The sequence below is a fragment of the Macaca mulatta genome, chromosome 8 (assembly GCF_049350105.2).
Source record: "Macaca mulatta isolate MMU2019108-1 chromosome 8, T2T-MMU8v2.0, whole genome shotgun sequence".
In the NCBI taxonomy this organism is placed as follows: Eukaryota; Metazoa; Chordata; class Mammalia; order Primates; family Cercopithecidae; genus Macaca; species Macaca mulatta.
The window spans coordinates 154227884-154251422 of record NC_133413.1 but is presented as its reverse complement, the minus strand read 5'-3'; the positions used below and the strand labels follow the sequence as shown (position 1 = coordinate 154251422).

The window sequence follows — 23539 nt, the reverse complement described above, 5'->3', positions numbered from 1 at the left end:
GCCTTGAAGAACCCTGGACCCAGCAGACACAGGGGGCGAAGCAGTGCCCCCAGGAGGCTGAGCAGACAAGGCGGGGTCGGGGCTGGAGACAGGGACACCAGCCCGCACGGCACTCAAGTGGCTTGTGGGGATGGAAACCGCTGCTCTGGTGGGTCCGCATTTCACTCCAAACTCCTTTCCCCAAAAAAAAACTGTTCTGAAGGGCACAGGACGCCCCCGCGCCCGCCCTGCGTTCCTTCGCGGTGACTACCTGCTGGGAACGAGGGGAGGGTCCTGGCTGCCGGCCGCCGCCTCTTGCCCGGGGTGCAAGCGCCAGGCCCGGGTCGCGCGGGGTTTCCGGCACCTGCCTGCCCCGCCCCGCGTCGGGGTCCCCACCTGGGCGCCGCCCTAGACGGGGCGGGGCCTACGTGGCTTGAAATGCGGGCGGAGCGGGCGCGCGGAGACACTGCGGACCGGGCTGCGAGCGGGCAGGTGCGGCGGGCGCGGCGGGCGCGGGGCCGGGCAGGGCAGGGCAGGGCGGCGGCCGCCGAGGGAAACCGGATCCCGGCTGGAGCCGCACGCCGAGGCCAGGGTGGGGGCCCGGCGGCCGCCCGGGGCTTGGGCTCTGGCCGGGCAGGTTTCCCGCCCTGGGCAATTTGAGCTCCGAGTCCGAAGTGGCGCCCGGGACTCAGGGCGTGGAGAGGAGGCGCCGGCCGCCCGATCCCTCATAGGAGAGGCGGCCGCGGGCGGGGGTCTTGGGCGGGGGTCTCGCAGGCCCAGCGGTTTCCCCGGCAGCAAGGACCGCCCGGGGCACACTCTGCAGAATGGGAACGCCCAGGCCAGGAGGCAACTAGGCCGACAAATTGAGAGAGGTGACTCCTGGCAACCTCGCCGGGAGGGAGGCGTCACCGACCCGGGGAAGCTGGCTGCTGTTGGGTGAGCGGTTCCCGGGGTGGCCACTCCGAGTCGGGTAAGCAGTCACAGGGTCACCTGGAGACCCGTGGGAGGCGGAGGCAGGAAGGCCTTGTCCATCACTTGGGCCCGGGGCTCTGCTTCCCTGCCCCTCCGCCCCCACTGCGCTGTGCCAAGCTTGTTATTGGGGCCACTGATGTCTGATCGTGGTGCAGGGTGCAGGGTGCAGGTGGGCGGGGTCTCTCCACCAGGGCACACAATCCGGCAGAAGCTAAGGCTGCTGCTCCATGTGTGGGCCCAGGCAGCTGCCAGGGTCTGTCCTGACCTGGCTCAGGCAGGCGGCTGCAGCCTCCCGACCCTTGTCCCAGGCTGCGGTGGGGGCCTGCTGGGCAGTCTGGTGACAGTGACCTCGCCCAAGAGATGCAGAGCCACCTTCCTCAGGAATGGCCCTCCACCACTTGGGGCCTGGGGGCCACCTGAGGTGGGGAATCCACAGGAGGGGCCCTTTGTGCCTCAGACTCCGGGGAAATCTGCTTGGCTTCCTCCCGAGCCCATCACCCTAACCCTGACCCTGTGCTCACCTGGGCGGCAGCCACCTCCTCCAGATGTCCCCACACTCGAAGCTGCACCCCCTGCCCTCCCTCGATCCAAACCCTCTGTCCAGCTGCCCTCCCGAGGCCTCACATGGAGTCAAGTACACCCACTCGCGGGCCTTCCTCCTGTCAAGTCAGGGAGGGGACAGGGCCCAGGGAAGGGGCAGGGCCGGGAGGGGCTCATACCAGGCCCAAGGTCAGGAAGAGACAGTGAGTGGTGCAGCCAGCCACAGGCTGCATCTCACACATGGTGCGGGGTGGGCATGCACTGGCAGGCACTCACACACGCAGGGCATGCCTGCCCCCAACTCCCTGCTCCCAAGCGCCCTGTCTCCAGCCTTCCTCCCTGAATCTCCTCTTTGTTTGGGAAACTTGAGCCACTCGCCTGAGCTTATGGCCTGTCTGGGCTGGCTGCCTGTGCCCAGGTCAGGGGCCCGCCCAAGGCGCTGTCCCCACCCCTGCTGGCCCTGCCCCGCCCTGGCCTGCACTACCCCTCCCCCTTGCTGGGAAGTCAGGTGCTCATTTCCCCATTGCCATCCCCGGCCAGATGTCAGGGGCCAGGGCAGGGCCCTGACCCCCCAGAAGCCCCTCATCTGGTGTAGATGCCATAGTGAGTGGCTCCCCTGGGCTCACAGACCCCGCGGGGTCCTGGAATGAGGCATGCTGGAGAGGGCCCAGCCCTAGGGGAGGCAAATGCCAGTACAGGTGGGCAAAAAGCACCCAGGCTGGGTTCCCGGAAGCAGAGTCTGTCTGAGGCAGGGTCACCGGGCGAGGTCTCAGGATGGCCTCAGGAAGGGAAGGGAGGAGGAAGCAGGGTGGACAAAGGAGAAGCTGGCCTGTCCTGCCGTCTCATGTGCCCCCCAGAAACAGATCTGGACAATCTCTGTGGCCACCCTAGTCAGGCTGTGCCCTTGAGCCTGGCTCTTCCTGGGGAAGTGCAGAAAGAAGTTTTGCAGTGTGGACCTGGCTTCTGGGGCCACCTCCCTGTCCTCCAGACCAGATACCCTCAACCCAGGTGCACCTGCTGGCTCAGGGCTTGTCAGGTGTGACCAGGTCCTCTTCCCTGAGGGTCCCCTCTAGGGCTGCGGATGATGTTCTATTTACTATGAGAACCAGACAGGGCAGACCAGGTCCCTGCACCCTGCCTGCCCCTGTGGCACCGCCTCCTGGTGCTCAGACCTGTCCCCTGCCAGATGGGAGCCTCGACCTGGCTGCTTCCTCCTGGGACACGATGGGCTGGAGTGGTCTGGGAGCAGCATAGCCTTTCGCTTGGTGACACTAGCTGTGTGCCCTGGCAGAAGTGTTCCTCCTCCAGGGACCAGGACATCTAAGCTTACCCACCCCAGAGCTGTGGGGTCGAGGAGTCCAAGCTCCATCATGGATCAGTGGGGGATGGTGGATGGGCCACTGTGGCTGCCAGGCCTTGGTTCCTGGACCCCTGTGGCCCACCTCCTGGGAAACACGCACATGGGAAGCCATGTTTTTTGAGTGGTATAGCCGACTTCCTGGGGAACGGTGCCCTAGCCTGCAAGGTGTCATTGGGGAGCTGGCACTCCGGCTGTGCCTTCAGGAAGTTGTTCCTACATCCTGTCAGGCCAGCAGCTTTTGGCTGGGGCAGATTGTGATGTGACCAGCGGGTCCATGGCTAGTTGCACCATGAAGACAGGCGCCTGGGCATCCCTGTGGCGCACTGGCCAGCTGACCAGACGTCTGCAGCCTCTTGCGAGCTTTCTCCAATTCTGGTCGTTGAGCAGCGGCCCCACTCCATGGTCCTCTGCATCCTCCACGTCTTCTCAGCCACCTGACACTGCGTCCTGAGCATGGCCCCTCAGGACAGCTGAGCTGCAGTGCCGCTTCCTGGAGCCCTGGCTCTGCGCTCGGCCAGTGGGGTGATGGAGAGCCCTCCGGGTCCGGCTCCGTGTCTGAGGCTCTGAGCAGCCCGTCAGCGGCAGGATGCCCGGAAGAGGCCCAGGACCAGTATCTACAGAAGGGAAGGGAGGGGGCCAGGGTTTTACCAAGGTGGGTAGGGGGGCTGCAGTCTTAACAGATGGCCCTGAAGGGCATCTCCAAGCCTCGACAGCCCTCAGAGTTGCCCCTGGAGCATGCCCTTCGTGAGACCAGATGTGGGGAGAGGGGATGGGGAGGACCCAGTGCCTTCTAGGGTTAGGCTCTGCATGTTCACAGAGCACGAGCAGCATGGAGTACCTGTGAGGCCTCCAGGAGGCAGCTGGGCACATGGTTTTGGGACCCAGGACAGGCTGAGCTCCTGCTGCAGATGTGGGAAGCTGAGGATAGGTGGGAGGAGGTCTCAGCGTTAATGGGGGACGAAGATGGAGCGGAACCGTCACCGGAGAGGGGAGCCCCTATAGCCCGCGTCGTGGAGGTGGGTGGCGGCCAGTTCCAAAGTGCATTTGTTGAGTTTGGCAGCCGGGGATGGCGGCTGCCTCAAGAGCGGTGGAGTGGGAGTGGGGGTCAAACGTGGGGTCCAGCCCTTCTCCTGAAACCCTTGTGTAGAGGTAGGGAAGGGATGTCATGGACAGGCTGCTGAGCAGAGGGAGGTTCCAGCCGGAATGAGGGGGAGAACCAAGAGAGGGACTGGGGCCCGTAGTGCTAAGAAAACGGGGAGCAGACCCTGCTCTCGGGTGGGTGGGCACAGGGGTGCAGAAGACTGGCCAGGGGCCTAAAGAGCAGGAAATTACTCTCACAGCTCTGGAGGCCAGAAGCCGGAAGGCGAGGAGTGGGCAGGGCCGCACTCCCTCCAGAGCTGAGGGGTGGATTCTTCCTGTCTCTTCCAGCTTCTGGGGCCCCGGCGTCCTGGGAATTCCTTGGCTTGTAGATCCAATTTCTGCCTCTGTCATCACAAGGCTGTCCTCTCCCTGTGTGTCTGTCTTCTTATAAGGACACTAGTTACGTTGGCTAAGAGCCAATCCTAGCCTGGTATGACCTCACCTTAACCGGGTGACACCTGCAAGGATCCTATTTCCAAATAAGGTCACGTTCACAGGGACTGTAGATTAGGATTTAGACATACCTTTTTTTTTTTTTTTTTGCGGTGGCCGGATCTCAGCTCACTGCAAGCTCCGCCTCCCGGGTTTATGCCATTCTCCTGCCTCAGCCTCCCTAGTAGCTGGGACTACAGGCGCCCGCCACCTCACCCAGCTAGTTTTTGTATTTTTTTTTTTAGTAGAGACGGGGTTTCACCGTGTTAGCCAGGATGGTCTCGATCTCCTGACCTCGTGATCCGCCCGTCTTGGCCTCCCAAAGTGCTGGGATTACAGGCTTGAGCCACTGCGCCCGGCCTAGTCATACCTTTTTAAGGAACATAATTCAACCTGGTGCAGAAGGGGACAGGCCTGGGTGGAGGCAGTTGACGTGCAGGACTGGGGAGATGGAGGTGAGACACCTGCTGCCCTGCTCAGAGCCGGTCGTACAGCTGTGCGTGGAAGGGGTCAGCACAGGGCATGTTGGGGCTGCAGCCGGAGGACCAGGGCCCATGGGGGAGAGAGAGAGCCTTGCCTGGCCTGCACACGGCTCCTGGCAGGACTGCCACACGTCTGCTGAGCCAGTGGTCCCCGGGGCAGGGTGTGGGCTCAGAGGGGCAGTAGCCCAGAGGCCGTGGTGCTCGCGGATGTGAGATCCAGGACAGGCAGAGGAGGATGCAGGGCCAGGCTGAGGCAGGAGACCAGAGCTTCAGACGGCTGGGGTCTTGCTGGAGCCTGGTGGATGGCTGTGGAGGGAGGGCGGGGCCTCAGGAGCCGGAGGAGGCAGCAGAGGCTTCTCTGGAGTGACAGGTGCAGGTGGAGTGGGAGGTTTCAAGAGGTCACTGGAGCTGGGGTGGGGCAGGGCATGGGGCACAGCCTTTGGAGAACAAAAGAGAGGCACCCAGAGGCAGAGAGATGCTGGTGCCCAGGCCGAGGGGCGGGCCCTGTGGGTGGAGCCACAGCCCCCTTGGAGCAGGGCTGGGCCCCTCAGGCAGGGTTGGGGAGGGGACCAGGGTGCCCAGGAAGGACTTGAGGACACAGGGCCCTGGGCTGGCGGGAGGGCGTTGGCCTGGGGTGGAGGTTGAAGGACAGCCTGTGGGAGGGACAGCCCTGGAGTCCCTAGAGGCCTCCCGGCTCCACCTGGGCCCCTGTGCTCACACGGTCCCTCTGAGCTTGCACGTCCCTTGGCACTCCCGCCGCGGAGTGCTCCCCGGGCAGACTCAGCTCCTCGGGGACTCTGGCTGCGCGTCTGCGGGCAGAGCCCAGCCCGGGACAGCATGGGATTGGCCCTGTGACCACATCTTCCCCTGTGCCCACCAGGCCATGGGGGGTCCCTGATTGAGCCTTTCTGTCCCCTGCAGGACAGAGGTGGACCTCCGCAGGCTCTGCATAACCAGCTGTGTGTGATGAGTGGCCACACCTTGCCTCCTCTTCCCGTCCCGGGCACCAACAGCACGGAGCAGGCCAGCGTCCCCAAAGCCATGGCAGCCACGTTGGGAGCCAGCACGCTCCCCAGCCCCCAGGCCAGGAGCATAGCTGGGGTGTATGTGGAGGCCTCAGGCCAGGCCCAGAGTGTCTACACTGCCATGGAGCAGGGCCTTCTGCCTCCTGGGCTTGGGCTGGCTCTGCTAGAGGCCCAGGCGGCCACCGGGGGTCTGGTGGATCCCACCCAGGGCCAGCTGCTCTCTGTGTCCAAGGCCCTGCAGCAGGGCCTGGTGGGGCTGGAGCTGAAGGAGAAGCTGCTGATGGCTGAGCGTGCCGCTACGGGCTACCCTGACCCCTACGGGGGTGAGAAGCTGGCCCTCTTTCAGGCCATCGGGAAGGAGGTTGTGGACACGGCCCTGGGGCAGAGCTGGCTGGAGGCCCAGCTGGCCACTGGGGGCCTTGTGGATCCTGCCCGGGGCGTGCTTGTGGCCCCTGAGCCAGCCTGCCACCAGGGCCTCCTGGACCGGGAGACATGGCACAAGCTGTCAGAGCTTGAGCCTGGCACAGGCGTCCTGCGCTTCCTCGACCCCAACACGCTGGAGCGGCTGACGTACCACCAGCTGCTGGAAAGGTGTGTGCGGGCCGCCGGCTCGGGGCTAGCCCTGCTGCCCCTCAAGATCACCTTCCGCTCTGAGGGCGGGGCAGTGAGTGCAGCCGAGCTGCTGGAGGTGGGCATCCTGGACGAGGAGGCTGTGCAGGGTCTGCAGGAGGGCAGGCTGGCCACAGCGGACGTGAGTGCACGTGCCGAGGTGCGGTGCTACCTGGAGGGTACCGGCAGCGTGGCTGGGGTTGTCCTGCTGCCCGAAGGCCAAAAGAAGAGCTTCTTCCAGGCTGCTACTGAGCACCTCCTCCCAATGGGCACTGCACTGCCACTCCTAGAGGCCCAGGCTGCCACCCACACCCTAGTGGACCCCACCACAGGCCAGCGGCTGTGGGTAGACGAGGCAGTCAGGGCGGGCCTGGTCAGCCCAGAGCTCCACGAGCAGCTCCTGGTGGCCGAGCAGGCCGTGACAGGGTACCACGACCCCTTCAGTGGCTCCCAAATCCCCCTCTTCCAGGCCATGAAGAAGGGGCTAGTGGACAGGCCACTGGCACTTCGGCTCCTGGATGCCCAGTTGGCCACAGGCGGGCTGGTCTGTCCAGCACGCAGGCTCCGGCTGCCCCTGGAGGCCGCCCTGCGCTGCGGCTGCCTGGATGAAGACACTCAGCGACAGCTCTCGCAGGCTGGCGGCTTCTCAGACCCTGGCACGCACGGTGGCCTGCGCTATGAACAGCTGCTGGCCCGCTGTGTCACTGACCCAGAGACTGGGCTCGCCTTCCTGCCACTCTCAGGGGGACCCCGGGAAGGGGAGCCCCAGGGACCCCCATTCATCAAGTACAGCACTCGGCAGGCCCTGAACGCAGCCACGACCACCGTCTCCATGGGGAAGTTCCGGGGCCGGCCCGTGTCCCTCTGGGAGCTGCTCTTCTCTGAGGCCATCCCGGCAGAGCAGAGGGCAATGCTGGCCCAGCAGCACCAGGAAGGGGCCCTCTCCGTGGAGAAGATGGCCGCTGAGCTGAGCGCCACCCTCCAGCAGGCTGCAGCCACTGCCAGGGTCACCTTTTCTGGGCTGAGGGACACCGTGACACCAGGAGAGCTGCTGAAAGCCGAGATCATTGACCAGGACCTGTACGAGCGGCTGGAACATGGACAGGCCACAGCCCAGGATGTGGGCAGCCTGGCCTCGGTGCAGAGGTACCTGCAGGGTACAGGCTGCATTGCTGGCCTGCTGCTCCCCGGCTCCCAGGAACGCCTGAGCATCTATGAGGCCCGATGCAAGGGGCTCCTCCGGCCCGGCACTGCCCTCATCCTTCTGGAGGCACAAGCTGCCACCGGCTTCATCATCGACCCGAAAGCAAACAAAGGGCACTCCGTTGAGGAGGCACTGAGGGCTGGTGTCATTGGGCCCGATGTGTTCTCGAAGCTGCTGTCGGCCGAGCGTGCCGTCACCGGCTACACCGACCCCTGCACCGGGCAGCAGATCTCTCTCTTCCAGGCCATGCAGAAAGGCCTCATCGTCCGGGAGCACGGCATCCGCCTGCTGGAGGCCCAGATCGCCACAGGCGGCATCATCGACCCCGTGCACAGCCACCGCGTGCCCGTGGACGTGGCCTACCGGTGTGGCTACTTCGATCAGATGCTGAACTTGATCCTATTGGACCCTTCTGATGACACCAAGGGCTTCTTCGACCCCAACACACACGAGAACCTCACGTACCTGCAGCTTCTGGAGCGCTGCGTGCGTGACCCCGAGACGGGCCTGTACCTCCTGCCACTCAGCGACGTGCAGTCTCCGCTGGTGGATGGTGCCACCCGGCAGGCCTTCCAGAACCTGCTGCTCTCCGTGAAGTACGGGCGGTTTCGGGGGCAGAGGGTCTCTGCGTGGGAGCTGGTCAACTCTGAGTACTTCAGCGAGGGCCGCAGGAGGCAGCTGCTGCGTGGCTACCGGCGGCGTGAGGTCACACTGGGGCAGGTGGCACAGCTGCTGGAGGCGGAGACACAGAGACAGGTGGACGTCATGCTGCCTGCGCTGCGGGGCCGGGTCACCATCCACCAGCTCCTGGAGGCCCGTATCATTGACCAGCACCTGTTGGACCAAGTGCTGGCCAGGACAGTCAGCCCCGAGGCACTCCTACTCATGGACGGCGTCCACAGGTACCTGTGCGGCCTGGGAGCTGTGGGCGGCGTGCGGCTGCTGCCCTCCGGCCAGCGGCTTAGCCTCTATCAGGCCATGAGGCGGAAGCTGCTGGGGCCCAGTGTGGCCCTGGCCCTGCTGGAGGCTCAGGCAGCCACCGGAGCCATCGTGGACCCTCACAGCCTGGAGAGCCTCTCGGTGGACGAGGCCGTGCGCAGGGGTGTGGTGGGGCCGGAGCTGTATGGCAGGCTGAAGCGGGCTGAGGGTGCCATCACTGGCTTCAGAGACCCATTCTCTGGGAAGCAGGTGTCTCTGTTCCAGGCCATGAAGAAAGGTCTCATCTCTTGGGAGCAAGCTGTCCGCCTCCTGGAGGCTCAGGTGGCCACGGGAGGGGTCATTGACCCCACTGGCCACCACCACCTCCCCATGCCAGTGGCCATTCAGCGTGGCTGTGTTGACCAGGAGATGGAGACAGCCTTGTCCAGCTCCTCCGAGACCTTCCCCACACCAGACGGCCAGGGACGCACCAGCTATGCCCGGCTCCTGGAGCAGTGCCCCAGGGATGAGGCTTCTGGCCTTCACCTCCTGCCCCTGCCAGAAAGTGCTCCTGCCCTCCCCACCCAGGAGCAAGTCCAGAAGAGCCTGCAGGCCGTGCCGGGGGCTGAGGACGGCACATCCCTCTGGGACCTGCTCAGCTCCTGCCACTTCACTGAGGAGCAACGGAGGGGCCTGCTGGAGGACGTGCAGGAGGGGAGGACCACTGTGCCACAGCTGCTAGCCTCTGTGCAGAGGTGGCTACAGAAGACTAAGCTCCTGGCCCAAGCCCATGTCATGGTGCCCGGCCCGCGGGGTGAGATCCCCGCCGTCTGGCTGCTGGATGCTGGTATCATCACCCAGGAGACCCTTGAGGCCCTGGCTCAGGGCACGCAGTCGCCGGCCCAGGTCGCTGAGCAGCCGGCAGTGAAGGCCTGCCTGTGGGGCACAGGCTGCGTGGCTGGTGTGCTGCTGCAGCCCTCTGGGGCCAAGGTCAGTATCGCCCAGGCCATGAGGGACGGCCTCCTGCCCACAGGCCTGGGCCAGAGGCTGCTGGAAGCCCAGGTGGCATCTGGCTTCCTTGTCGATCCCCTGAACAACCAGAGACTGTCGGTGGAGGACGCGGTTAAGGTCGGCCTGGTGGGCAGGGAGCTGAGTGAGCAGCTTGGGCAGGCCGAGAGGGCGGTGGCCGGGTACCCAGATCCCTACTCTGGGGGCTCCCTCTCTCTGTGGCAGGCCATGGAGAAGGGACTCGTGCCACAGAACGAGGGCTTGCCCCTCCTGCAGGTGCAGCTGGCCACAGGGGGTGTGGTGGACCCTGTCCACGGGGTGCACCTGCCCCAGGCAGCAGCCTGCAGACTCGGCCTTTTGGACACACAGATGAGCCAGGTGCTAACAACAGTTGACAAGGACAACAAGTACTTCTTTGACCCCAGTGCGCGGGACCAGGTGACCTACCAGCAGCTCAGGGAGCGCTGCGTGTGCGACTCCGAGACTGGCTTGTTGCTGCTGCCACTGCCCTCAGACACAGCACTTGAGGTGGACGACCACACTGCGGTGGCTCTTAGGGCCATGAAGGTGCCCGTCAGCACAGGGAGGTTTAAGGGGTGTAGTGTGTCGCTCTGGGACCTGCTGCTCTCCGAGTACGTCTGCGCTGACAAGCGGCGGGAGCTGGTGGCACTCTGTCGGTCTGGGAGGGCTGCAGCCCTGCGGCAGGTGGTCAGCGTGGTCACTGCCCTGGTCGAGGATGCAGAGAGGCAGCCCCTGCAGGCCACCTTCAGAGGGCTCCGGAAGCAGGTGTCAGCCAGGGACCTGTTCAGGGCACAGCTGATCAGCAGGAAGACGCTGGATGAGCTGAGCCAGGGGACGATGACGGTGAAGGAGGTGGCGGAGATGGACGGCGTGAGGCAGTTCCTGGAGGGAGGCAATTTCATTGCCGGGGTCCTTGTCCAGGGCACCCAGGAGAGGATGAGCATCCCAGAAGCCCTGAGGAGGCACATCCTGCGGCCTGGCACAGCTCTGGTACTGCTGGAGGCACAGGCAGCTACTGGCTTCATCATCGACCCCGTGGAGAACCGGAAGCTGACCGTGGAGGAGGCGTTCAAAGCAGGGATGTTTGGCAAAGAAACCTACGTGAAGCTGCTGTCGGCCGAGCGTGCCGTCACCGGCTACACCGACCCCTACACCGGGCAGCAGATCTCCCTCTTCCAGGCCATGCAGAAGGGCCTCATCGTCCGGGAGCACGGCATCCGCCTGCTGGAGGCCCAGATCGCCACGGGCGGCATCATTGACCCCGTGCACAGCCACCGCGTGCCCGTGGACGTGGCCTACCGGTGTGGCTACTTTGATGAGGAGCTGAACCGCATCCTGGCGGACCCCAGCGACGACACCAAGGGCTTCTTTGACCCCAACACACACGAGAACCTCACGTACCTGCAGCTTCTGGAGCGCTGCATGGAGGACCCCGAGACGGGCCTGTACCTGCTACAAATCATAAAGAAAGGAGAAACCTACGTGCATATCAGTGAGGCCATGAGACACGAGTTGCAATCTAGAACTGCAAAAATGCGCGTGGGGAGGTTTGCTGACCAGGTGGTCTCTTTCTGGGACCTGCTGTCCTCTCCATACTTCACAGAGGACAGGAAGCGGGAGCTCATCCAGGAGTATGGAACCCAGAGTGGGGGCCTGGAGAAATTGCTGGAAATCATCACCAAGACAATTGAAGAAACAGAGACGCAAAACCAAGGCATCAAGGTGGCGGCCATCAGAGGGGAGGTGACAGCTGCAGAGCTGTTCAACTCCGGGGTCATCGATCAGAAGACCCTGCATACACTTCGTGCGGGGAGGACTGGGGGACAAGCACTCAGCACACTGGAGTGTGTAAAGCCTTACCTGGAAGGCAGCGGCTACATTGCAGGGGTGATGGTGCCCTCCACCAGGGAGGTCATGAGCCTTCATGAGGCCAGCAGGAAGGAGCTCATCCCTGTAGGATTTGCGACTTGGCTGCTGGAGGCACAGGCCGCGACTGGGTTCCTCCTGGACCCCTGCACCCACCAGAGGCTCTCCGTGGATGAGGCTGTGGATGTGGGCCTGGTGAGCGAGGAGCTACGGGAGAGGCTCCTGAAGGCCGAAAGGGCTGCCACGGGCTTCAGGGATCCAGCCACGGGAGACACAATCCCACTGTTCCAGGCCATGCAGAAGCAGCTCATTGAGAAGGCAGAGGCACTGAGGTTGCTGGAGGTGCAGGTGGCCACGGGGGGTGTCATCGACCCACTGCACCACCACCGGCTCCCACTGGAAACCGCCTACAGACGTGGCTGTCTGAAAGAGGACATCTATGCGCTCATTTCTAACCAGAAGCACATGAGGAAACGGTTTGTGGACCCGAACACGCAGGAGAAGGTCTCCTACCGAGAGCTGCAGGAGAGGTGCCACCCGCAAGAGGACACTGGCTGGGTGCTCTTCCCAGTGAACAAGGATGCACGGGACTCTGAATACATAGATGACGAGACGAGAAGGGCCCTGGAGGCAGAGCAAGTGGAAATAACAGTGGGAAGGTTCAGAGGTAAGAAGCCAACACTGTGGGCACTGCTGAATTCAGAATACGTGACGGAGGAGAAGAAGCTCCAGCTGGTGAGGATGTACAGAATGGACACGAGCCGGGCACTGCAGAAGGTAGCACACCAGATCTCAGACATGATTGAGAAGCAGGAAAACAGCAACAAACAACTGTGGTTCCAAGGAATTAGAAGACAGATCACAGCCTCTGAACTCCTCAGCTCAGCCATAATCACAGAGGAAATGCTCCGGGATCTGGAAACAGGGCGGAGCACAACACAACAGCTCAGGGAGGACGATCGCATCAAGCGCTACCTGGAGGGCACCAGCTGCATCGCAGGCATCCTGGTGCCCGCCAAGGACGAGCCCGGCCGCCAGGAGAAGATGAGCATCTACCAGGCCATGTGGAAGGGCGTGCTGCGGCCCGGCACGGCCCTGGTGCTGCTGGAGGCGCAGGCGGCCACCGGCTTCGTCATCGACCCCGTGCGCAACCTGAGGCTGTCCGTGGAGGAGGCCGTGGCCGCGGGCGTGGTGGGCGGCGAGATCCAGGAGAAGCTGCTGTCGGCCGAGCGCGCCGTCACCGGCTACACCGACCCCTACACCGGGCAGCAGATCTCCCTCTTCCAGGCCATGCAGAAGGACCTCATCGTCCGGGAGCACGGCATCCGCCTGCTGGAGGCCCAGATCGCCACGGGCGGCGTCATCGACCCCGTGCACAGCCACCGCGTGCCCGTGGACGTGGCCTACCGGCGCGGCTACTTCGACGAGGAGATGAACCGCGTCCTGGCGGACCCCAGCGACGACACCAAGGGCTTCTTCGACCCCAACACGCACGAGAACCTCACGTACGTGCAGCTGCTGCGCCGCTGCGTGCGCGACCCGGACACCGGGCTCTACATGCTGCAGCTGGCAGGCCGGGGCTCCGCCGTGCACCAGCTGAGCGAGGAGCTGCGCTGTGCCCTGCGGGACGCCCGCGTGACGCCAGGCTCGGGCGCCCTCCAGGGCCAGAGCGTCTCCGTCTGGGAGCTCCTCTTCTACCGCGAGGTGTCCGAGGACCGGCGCCAGGACCTGCTGAGCAGATACCGGGCGGGCACGCTGAGCGTGGAGGAGCTGGGCGCCACCCTCACCTCGCTGCTGGCCCAGGCCCAGGCCGAGGCCGAGGCCGGGAGCCCGCGCCCAGACCCCCGGGAGGCCCTGCGTGCGGCCACCATGGAGGTCAAGGTGGGCCGCCTCCGGGGGCGCGCGGTGCCCGTGTGGGACGTGCTGGCGTCCGGCTACGTGAGCGGGGCCGCCCGGGAGGAGCTGCTGGCCGAGTTTGGCTCAGGGACTCTGGCCTTGCCCGCACTGACCCGCCGGCTGACCGCCATCATCGAGGAGGCCGAGGAGGCCCCCGGGACCCGGCCGCAGCTCCAGGACGCCTCGCGCGGCCCGCGGGAGCCAGGGCCACCCGGGCAAGGGGACGGCGACTCGGGGCGCTCCCCGGGCCAGGGCGAGGGCCAGGGCGAGGCCGAGGAGGCCGCTGCCGCCGCCCGCCGCCAAGAGCAGACCCTGCGTGGTGCCACCATGGAGGTGCAGCGCGGGCAGTTCCAGGGGCGGCCGGTCTCCGTGTGGGACGTCCTCTTCTCCTCGTACCTGAGCGAGGCCCGCCGAGACGAGCTCCTGGCCCAGCACGCGGCCGGCGTCCTGGGCCTGCCCGACCTCGTCGCCGTCCTCACCCGGGTCATCGAGGAGACCGAGGAGCGGCTCAGCAAGGTGTCCTTCCGAGGCCTGAGGCGCCAGGTGTCCGCCTCCGAGCTGCACACGTCTGGGATCCTGGGCCCCGAGACCCTGCGGGACCTGGCCCAGGGCACTAAGACGCTGCAGGAGGTGACGGAGATGGACTCGGTCAAGCGCTACCTGGAGGGCACCAGCTGCATCGCGGGCGTCCTGGTGCCCGCCAAGGACGAGCCCGGCCGCCAGGAGAAGATGAGCATCTACCAGGCCATGTGGAAGGGCGTGCTGCGGCCCGGCACGGCCCTGGTGCTGCTGGAGGCGCAGGCGGCCACCGGCTTCGTCATCGACCCCGTGCGCAACCTGAGGCTGTCCGTGGAGGAGGCCGTGGCCGCGGGCGTGGTGGGCGGCGAGATCCAGGAGAAGCTGCTGTCGGCCGAGCGCGCCGTCACCGGCTACACCGACCCCTACACCGGGCAGCAGATCTCCCTCTTCCAGGCCATGCAGAAGGACCTCATCGTCCGGGAGCACGGCATCCGCCTGCTGGAGGCCCAGATCGCCACGGGCGGCGTCATCGACCCCGTGCACAGCCACCGCGTGCCCGTGGACGTGGCCTACCGGCGCGGCTACTTCGACGAGGAGATGAACCGCGTCCTGGCGGACCCCAGCGACGACACCAAGGGCTTCTTCGACCCCAACACGCACGAGAACCTCACGTACGTGCAGCTGCTGCGCCGCTGCGTGCGCGACCCGGACACCGGGCTCTACATGCTGCAGCTGGCAGGCCGGGGCTCCGCCGTGCACCAGCTGAGCGAGGAGCTGCGCTGTGCCCTGCGGGACGCCCGCGTGACGCCAGGCTCGGGCGCCCTCCAGGGCCAGAGCGTCTCCGTCTGGGAGCTCCTCTTCTACCGCGAGGTGTCCGAGGACCGGCGCCAGGACCTGCTGAGCAGATACCGGGCGGGCACGCTGAGCGTGGAGGAGCTGGGCGCCACCCTCACCTCGCTGCTGGCCCAGGCCCAGGCCGAGGCCGAGGCCGGGAGCCCGCGCCCAGACCCCCGGGAGGCCCTGCGTGCGGCCACCATGGAGGTCAAGGTGGGCCGCCTCCGGGGGCGCGCGGTGCCCGTGTGGGACGTGCTGGCGTCCGGCTACGTGAGCGGGGCCGCCCGGGAGGAGCTGCTGGCCGAGTTTGGCTCAGGGACTCTGGCCTTGCCCGCACTGACCCGCCGGCTGACCGCCATCATCGAGGAGGCCGAGGAGGCCCCCGGGACCCGGCCGCAGCTCCAGGACGCCTCGCGCGGCCCGCGGGAGCCAGGGCCACCCGGGCAAGGGGACGGCGACTCGGGGCGCTCCCCGGGCCAGGGCGAGGGCCAGGGCGAGGCCGAGGAGGCCGCTGCCGCCGCCCGCCGCCAAGAGCAGACCCTGCGTGGTGCCACCATGGAGGTGCAGCGCGGGCAGTTCCAGGGGCGGCCGGTCTCCGTGTGGGACGTCCTCTTCTCCTCGTACCTGAGCGAGGCCCGCCGAGACGAGCTCCTGGCCCAGCACGCGGCCGGCGTCCTGGGCCTGCCCGACCTCGTCGCCGTCCTCACCCGGGTCATCGAGGAGACCGAGGAGCGGCTCAGCAAGGTGTCCTTCCGAGGCCTGAGGCGCCAGGTGTCCGCCTCCGAGCTGCACACGTCTGGGATCCTGGGCCCCGAGACCCTGCGGGACCTGGCCCAGGGCACTAAGACGCTGCAGGAGGTGACGGAGATGGACTCGGTCAAGCGCTACCTGGAGGGCACCAGCTGCATCGCGGGCGTCCTGGTGCCCGCCAAGGACGAGCCCGGCCGCCAGGAGAAGATGAGCATCTACCAGGCCATGTGGAAGGGCGTGCTGCGGCCCGGCACGGCCCTGGTGCTGCTGGAGGCGCAGGCGGCCACCGGCTTCGTCATCGACCCCGTGCGCAACCTGAGGCTGTCCGTGGAGGAGGCCGTGGCCGCGGGCGTGGTGGGCGGCGAGATCCAGGAGAAGCTGCTGTCGGCCGAGCGCGCCGTCACCGGCTACACCGACCCCTACACCGGGCAGCAGATCTCCCTCTTCCAGGCCATGCAGAAGGACCTCATCGTCCGGGAGCACGGCATCCGCCTGCTGGAGGCCCAGATCGCCACGGGCGGCGTCATCGACCCCGTGCACAGCCACCGCGTGCCCGTGGACGTGGCCTACCGGCGCGGCTACTTCGACGAGGAGATGAACCGCGTCCTGGCGGACCCCAGCGACGACACCAAGGGCTTCTTCGACCCCAACACGCACGAGAACCTCACGTACGTGCAGCTGCTGCGCCGCTGCGTGCGCGACCCGGACACCGGGCTCTACATGCTGCAGCTGGCAGGCCGGGGCTCCGCCGTGCACCAGCTGAGCGAGGAGCTGCGCTGTGCCCTGCGGGACGCCCGCGTGACGCCAGGCTCGGGCGCCCTCCAGGGCCAGAGCGTCTCCGTCTGGGAGCTCCTCTTCTACCGCGAGGTGTCCGAGGACCGGCGCCAGGACCTGCTGAGCAGATACCGGGCGGGCACGCTGAGCGTGGAGGAGCTGGGCGCCACCCTCACCTCGCTGCTGGCCCAGGCCCAGGCCGAGGCCGAGGCCGGGAGCCCGCGCCCAGACCCCCGGGAGGCCCTGCGTGCGGCCACCATGGAGGTCAAGGTGGGCCGCCTCCGGGGGCGCGCGGTGCCCGTGTGGGACGTGCTGGCGTCCGGCTACGTGAGCGGGGCCGCCCGGGAGGAGCTGCTGGCCGAGTTTGGCTCAGGGACTCTGGCCTTGCCCGCACTGACCCGCCGGCTGACCGCCATCATCGAGGAGGCCGAGGAGGCCCCCGGGACCCGGCCGCAGCTCCAGGACGCCTCGCGCGGCCCGCGGGAGCCAGGGCCACCCGGGCAAGGGGACGGCGACTCGGGGCGCTCCCCGGGCCAGGGCGAGGGCCAGGGCGAGGCCGAGGAGGCCGCTGCCGCCGCCCGCCGCCAAGAGCAGACCCTGCGTGGTGCCACCATGGAGGTGCAGCGCGGGCAGTTCCAGGGGCGGCCGGTCTCCGTGTGGGACGTCCTCTTCTCCTCGTACCTGAGCGAGGCCCGCCGAGACGAGCTCCTGGCCCAGCACGCGGCCGGCGTCCTGGGCCTGCCCGACCTCGTCGCCGTCCTCACCCGGGTCATCGAGGAGACCGAGGAGCGGCTCAGCAAGGTGTCCTTCCGAGGCCTGAGGCGCCAGGTGTCCGCCTCCGAGCTGCACACGTCTGGGATCCTGGGCCCCGAGACCCTGCGGGACCTGGCCCAGGGCACTAAGACGCTGCAGGAGGTGACGGAGATGGACTCGGTCAAGCGCTACCTGGAGGGCACCAGCTGCATCGCGGGCGTCCTGGTGCCCGCCAAGGACGAGCCCGGCCGCCAGGAGAAGATGAGCATCTACCAGGCCATGTGGAAGGGCGTGCTGCGGCCCGGCACGGCCCTGGTGCTGCTGGAGGCGCAGGCGGCCACCGGCTTCGTCATCGACCCCGTGCGCAACCTGAGGCTGTCCGTGGAGGAGGCCGTGGCCGCGGGCGTGGTGGGCGGCGAGATCCAGGAGAAGCTGCTGTCGGCCGAGCGCGCCGTCACCGGCTACACCGACCCCTACACCGGGCAGCAGATCTCCCTCTTCCAGGCCATGCAGAAGGACCTCATCGTCCGGGAGCACGGCATCCGCCTGCTGGAGGCCCAGATCGCCACGGGCGGCGTCATCGACCCCGTGCACAGCCACCGCGTGCCCGTGGACGTGGCCTACCGGCGCGGCTACTTCGACGAGGAGATGAACCGCGTCCTGGCGGACCCCAGCGACGACACCAAGGGCTTCTTCGACCCCAACACGCACGAGAACCTCACGTACGTGCAGCTGCTGCGCCGCTGCGTGCGCGACCCGGACACCGGGCTCTACATGCTGCAGCTGGCAGGCCGGGGCTCCGCCGTGCACCAGCTGAGCGAGGAGCTGCGCTGTGCCCTGCGGGACGCCCGCGTGACGCCAGGCTCGGGCGCCCTCCAGGGCCAGAGCGTCTCCGTCTGGGAGCTCCTCTTCTACCGCGAGGTGTCCGAGGACCGGCGCCAGGACCTGCTGAGCAGATACCGGGCGGGCACGCTGAGCGTGGAGGAGCTGGGCGCCACCCTCACCTCGCTGCTGGCCCAGGCCCAGGCCGAGGCCGAGGCCGGGAGCCCGCGCCCAGACCCCCGGGAGGCCCTGCGTGCGGCCACCATGGAGGTCAAGGTGGGCCGCCTCCGGGGGCGCGCGGTGCCCGTGTGGGACGTGCTGGCGTCCGGCTACGTGAGCGGGGCCGCCCGGGAGGAGCTGCTGGCCGAGTTTGGCTCAGGGACTCTGGCCTTGCCCGCACTGACCCGCCGGCTGACCGCCATCATCGAGGAGGCCGAGGAGGCCCCCGGGACCCGGCCGCAGCTCCAGGACGCCTCGCGCGGCCCGCGGGAGCCAGGGCCACCCGGGCAAGGGGACGGCGACTCGGGGCGCTCCCCGGGCCAGGGCGAGGGCCAGGGCGAGGCCGAGGAGGCCGCTGCCGCCGCCCGCCGCCAAGAGCAGACCCTGCGTGGTGCCACCATGGAGGTGCAGCGCGGGCAGTTCCAGGGGCGGCCGGTCTCCGTGTGGGACGTCCTCTTCTCCTCGTACCTGAGCGAGGCCCGCCGAGACGAGCTCCTGGCCCAGCACGCGGCCGGCGTCCTGGGCCTGCCCGACCTCGTCGCCGTCCTCACCCGGGTCATCGAGGAGACCGAGGAGCGGCTCAGCAAGGTGTCCTTCCGAGGCCTGAGGCGCCAGGTGTCCGCCTCCGAGCTGCACACGTCTGGGATCCTGGGCCCCGAGACCCTGCGGGACCTGGCCCAGGGCACTAAGACGCTGCAGGAGGTGACGGAGATGGACTCGGTCAAGCGCTACCTGGAGGGCACCAGCTGCATCGCGGGCGTCCTGGTGCCCGCCAAGGACGAGCCCGGCCGCCAGGAGAAGATGAGCATCTACCAGGCCATGTGGAAGGGCGTGCTGCGGCCCGGCACGGCCCTGGTGCTGCTGGAGGCGCAGGCGGCCACCGGCTTCGTCATCGACCCCGTGCGCAACCTGAGGCTGTCCGTGGAGGAGGCCGTGGCCGCGGGCGTGGTGGGCGGCGAGATCCAGGAGAAGCTGCTGTCGGCCGAGCGCGCCGTCACCGGCTACACCGACCCCTACACCGGGCAGCAGATCTCCCTCTTCCAGGCCATGCAGAAGGACCTCATCGTCCGGGAGCACGGCATCCGCCTGCTGGAGGCCCAGATCGCCACGGGCGGCGTCATCGACCCCGTGCACAGCCACCGCGTGCCCGTGGACGTGGCCTACCGGCGCGGCTACTTCGACGAGGAGATGAACCGCGTCCTGGCGGACCCCAGCGACGACACCAAGGGCTTCTTCGACCCCAACACGCACGAGAACCTCACGTACGTGCAGCTGCTGCGCCGCTGCGTGCGCGACCCGGACACCGGGCTCTACATGCTGCAGCTGGCAGGCCGGGGCTCCGCCGTGCACCAGCTGAGCGAGGAGCTGCGCTGTGCCCTGCGGGACGCCCGCGTGACGCCAGGCTCGGGCGCCCTCCAGGGCCAGAGCGTCTCCGTCTGGGAGCTCCTCTTCTACCGCGAGGTGTCCGAGGACCGGCGCCAGGACCTGCTGAGCAGATACCGGGCGGGCACGCTGAGCGTGGAGGAGCTGGGCGCCACCCTCACCTCGCTGCTGGCCCAGGCCCAGGCCGAGGCCGAGGCCGGGAGCCCGCGCCCAGACCCCCGGGAGGCCCTGCGTGCGGCCACCATGGAGGTCAAGGTGGGCCGCCTCCGGGGGCGCGCGGTGCCCGTGTGGGACGTGCTGGCGTCCGGCTACGTGAGCGGGGCCGCCCGGGAGGAGCTGCTGGCCGAGTTTGGCTCAGGGACTCTGGCCTTGCCCGCACTGACCCGCCGGCTGACCGCCATCATCGAGGAGGCCGAGGAGGCCCCCGGGACCCGGCCGCAGCTCCAGGACGCCTCGCGCGGCCCGCGGGAGCCAGGGCCACCCGGGCAAGGGGACGGCGACTCGGGGCGCTCCCCGGGCCAGGGCGAGGGCCAGGGCGAGGCCGAGGAGGCCGCTGCCGCCGCCCGCCGCCAAGAGCAGACCCTGCGTGGTGCCACCATGGAGGTGCAGCGCGGGCAGTTCCAGGGGCGGCCGGTCTCCGTGTGGGACGTCCTCTTCTCCTCGTACCTGAGCGAGGCCCGCCGAGACGAGCTCCTGGCCCAGCACGCGGCCGGCGTCCTGGGCCTGCCCGACCTCGTCGCCGTCCTCACCCGGGTCATCGAGGAGACCGAGGAGCGGCTCAGCAAGGTGTCCTTCCGAGGCCTGAGGCGCCAGGTGTCCGCCTCCGAGCTGCACACGTCTGGGATCCTGGGCCCCGAGACCCTGCGGGACCTGGCCCAGGGCACTAAGACGCTGCAGGAGGTGACGGAGATGGACTCGGTCAAGCGCTACCTGGAGGGCACCAGCTGCATCGCGGGCGTCCTGGTGCCCGCCAAGGACGAGCCCGGCCGCCAGGAGAAGATGAGCATCTACCAGGCCATGTGGAAGGGCGTGCTGCGGCCCGGCACGGCCCTGGTGCTGCTGGAGGCGCAGGCGGCCACCGGCTTCGTCATCGACCCCGTGCGCAACCTGAGGCTGTCCGTGGAGGAGGCCGTGGCCGCGGGCGTGGTGGGCGGCGAGATCCAGGAGAAGCTGCTGTCGGCCGAGCGCGCCGTCACCGGCTACACCGACCCCTACACCGGGCAGCAGATCTCCCTCTTCCAGGCCATGCAGAAGGACCTCATCGTCCGGGAGCACGGCATCCGCCTGCTGGAGGCCCAGATCGCCACGGGCGGCGTCATCGACCCCGTGCACAGCCACCGCGTGCCCGTGGACGTGGCCTACCGGCGCGGCTACTTCGACGAGGAGATGAACCGCGTCCTGGCGGACCCCAGCGACGACACCAAGGGCTTCTTCGACCCCAACACGCACGAGAACCTCACGTACGTGCAGCTGCTGCGCCGCTGCGTGCGCGACCCGGACACCGGGCTCTACATGCTGCAGCTGGCAGGCCGGGGCTCCGCCGTGCACCAGCTGAGCGAGGAGCTGCGCTGTGCCCTGCGGGACGCCCGCGTGACGCCAGGCTCGGGCGCCCTCCAGGGCCAGAGCGTCTCCGTCTGGGAGCTCCTCTTCTACCGCGAGGTGTCCGAGGACCGGCGCCAGGACCTGCTGAGCAGATACCGGGCGGGCACGCTGAGCGTGGAGGAGCTGGGCGCCACCCTCACCTCGCTGCTGGCCCAGGCCCAGGCCGAGGCCGAGGCCGGGAGCCCGCGCCCAGACCCCCGGGAGGCCCTGCGTGCGGCCACCATGGAGGTCAAGGTGGGCCGCCTCCGGGGGCGCGCGGTGCCCGTGTGGGACGTGCTGGCGTCCGGCTACGTGAGCGGGGCCGCCCGGGAGGAGCTGCTGGCCGAGTTTGGCTCAGGGACTCTGGCCTTGCCCGCACTGACCCGCCGGCTGACCGCCATCATCGAGGAGGCCGAGGAGGCCCCCGGGACCCGGCCGCAGCTCCAGGACGCCTCGCGCGGCCCGCGGGAGCCAGGGCCACCCGGGCAAGGGGACGGCGACTCGGGGCGCTCCCCGGGCCAGGGCGAGGGCCAGGGCGAGGCCGAGGAGGCCGCTGCCGCCGCCCGCCGCCAAGAGCAGACCCTGCGTGGTGCCACCATGGAGGTGCAGCGCGGGCAGTTCCAGGGGCGGCCGGTCTCCGTGTGGGACGTCCTCTTCTCCTCGTACCTGAGCGAGGCCCGCCGAGACGAGCTCCTGGCCCAGCACGCGGCCGGCGTCCTGGGCCTGCCCGACCTCGTCGCCGTCCTCACCCGGGTCATCGAGGAGACCGAGGAGCGGCTCAGCAAGGTGTCCTTCCGAGGCCTGAGGCGCCAGGTGTCCGCCTCCGAGCTGCACACGTCTGGGATCCTGGGCCCCGAGACCCTGCGGGACCTGGCCCAGGGCACTAAGACGCTGCAGGAGGTGACGGAGATGGACTCGGTCAAGCGCTACCTGGAGGGCACCAGCTGCATCGCGGGCGTCCTGGTGCCCGCCAAGGACGAGCCCGGCCGCCAGGAGAAGATGAGCATCTACCAGGCCATGTGGAAGGGCGTGCTGCGGCCCGGCACGGCCCTGGTGCTGCTGGAGGCGCAGGCGGCCACCGGCTTCGTCATCGACCCCGTGCGCAACCTGAGGCTGTCCGTGGAGGAGGCCGTGGCCGCGGGCGTGGTGGGCGGCGAGATCCAGGAGAAGCTGCTGTCGGCCGAGCGCGCCGTCACCGGCTACACCGACCCCTACACCGGGCAGCAGATCTCCCTCTTCCAGGCCATGCAGAAGGACCTCATCGTCCGGGAGCACGGCATCCGCCTGCTGGAGGCCCAGATCGCCACGGGCGGCGTCATCGACCCCGTGCACAGCCACCGCGTGCCCGTGGACGTGGCCTACCGGCGCGGCTACTTCGACGAGGAGATGAACCGCGTCCTGGCGGACCCCAGCGACGACACCAAGGGCTTCTTCGACCCCAACACGCACGAGAACCTCACGTACGTGCAGCTGCTGCAGAGGGCCACTCTGGACCCGGAGACCGGGCTCCTGTTTCTTTCTCTCTCTCTGCAGTGACTCGGCTTCCTCTTCAGTTTTCTGCAACTCTGGAGAAGCTGTGGCGTAATTTTGTGTCTGTTTTTTTTTTCTCATTCTTTGATTTTGTTGTTTTACCCATTCGTTATCTGTGGAAAATGTTTTAAGTTATCATGTGACAGTAACTTTTTCTTTGTCCATCAAGGTGTTTCTGGATATCATAATTTTTTTGGTGTGTTTTCTGAGTCCTCTAAGTGTCATATGGTTTTCCTTTTTACTCCTTTTTGATTTTCAGAACATTTTCCTGTCCATTTTGGATTCCCTGCCGGCATTTTACAGAAGGTCACTCTTTAGACTCATTCCATCATGCCATCGGGTACTGTTTTGTTGCAATGTAATTCTTATTACATGCAGATATTTCCTTTATGATGTGCTCTTCATGTTCATTGTCAAACTCATTTTCCATCCGACGATGTCTATTATTTAGTGCTCTGGCTTAATTTCGGTCCTCCTCCCCGGCCTATCCACCTGCTGCTGTGCCGGCCCAAAGCATGGGCGTTATTCTGCTGGCTGCTCCACCTTAGAGGTCTGACCTCACCAGCACTGACTGAACGAGTCTGTTGTGGAGAAGGACCTTTGGTAGTAATTTATTAGGAAAAATTCTGAACACATAAGACACGAATGAAACTCGTGTTTGATTTCAGGTTTTTGAAGGTTCAATCACCAATTTTCATACCCTTAATATAGAGATAGTAGATTAAACAAGGGAAGTAAGCCGTCCAAAACCCAGGGTTCCTGGAGCCATATCTCAGAATCGCATTCCCATAGGTTGCAGTGAAGTCTTGCTCAAAGATTCCTGGGAGAACCAAGAAGTTTCGTTGTTCATACAAGTGTGGCCATTCTAGCAGGTGACCAAGAACAAGCACTTGCTAGTCCCCCTCATTCACTCCACACATGG

General features: G+C 66.8%; 1 protein-coding gene across 1 annotated transcript; it reads left to right on the top strand.

Moving 5' to 3' along the window:
• The first annotated feature begins 413 nt into the window (after positions 1-413).
• On the top strand, positions 414-23007 carry EPPK1 (epiplakin 1). The gene is made up of 2 exons (XM_077944331.1): positions 414-471; positions 5827-23007. The coding sequence occupies exons 1-2, from the start codon at positions 418-420 to the stop codon at positions 22621-22623; spliced, it is 16851 nt and encodes a 5616-aa protein (XP_077800457.1). The 5' UTR covers positions 414-417; the 3' UTR covers positions 22624-23007.
• The last annotated feature ends 532 nt before the right edge of the window (positions 23008-23539 follow it).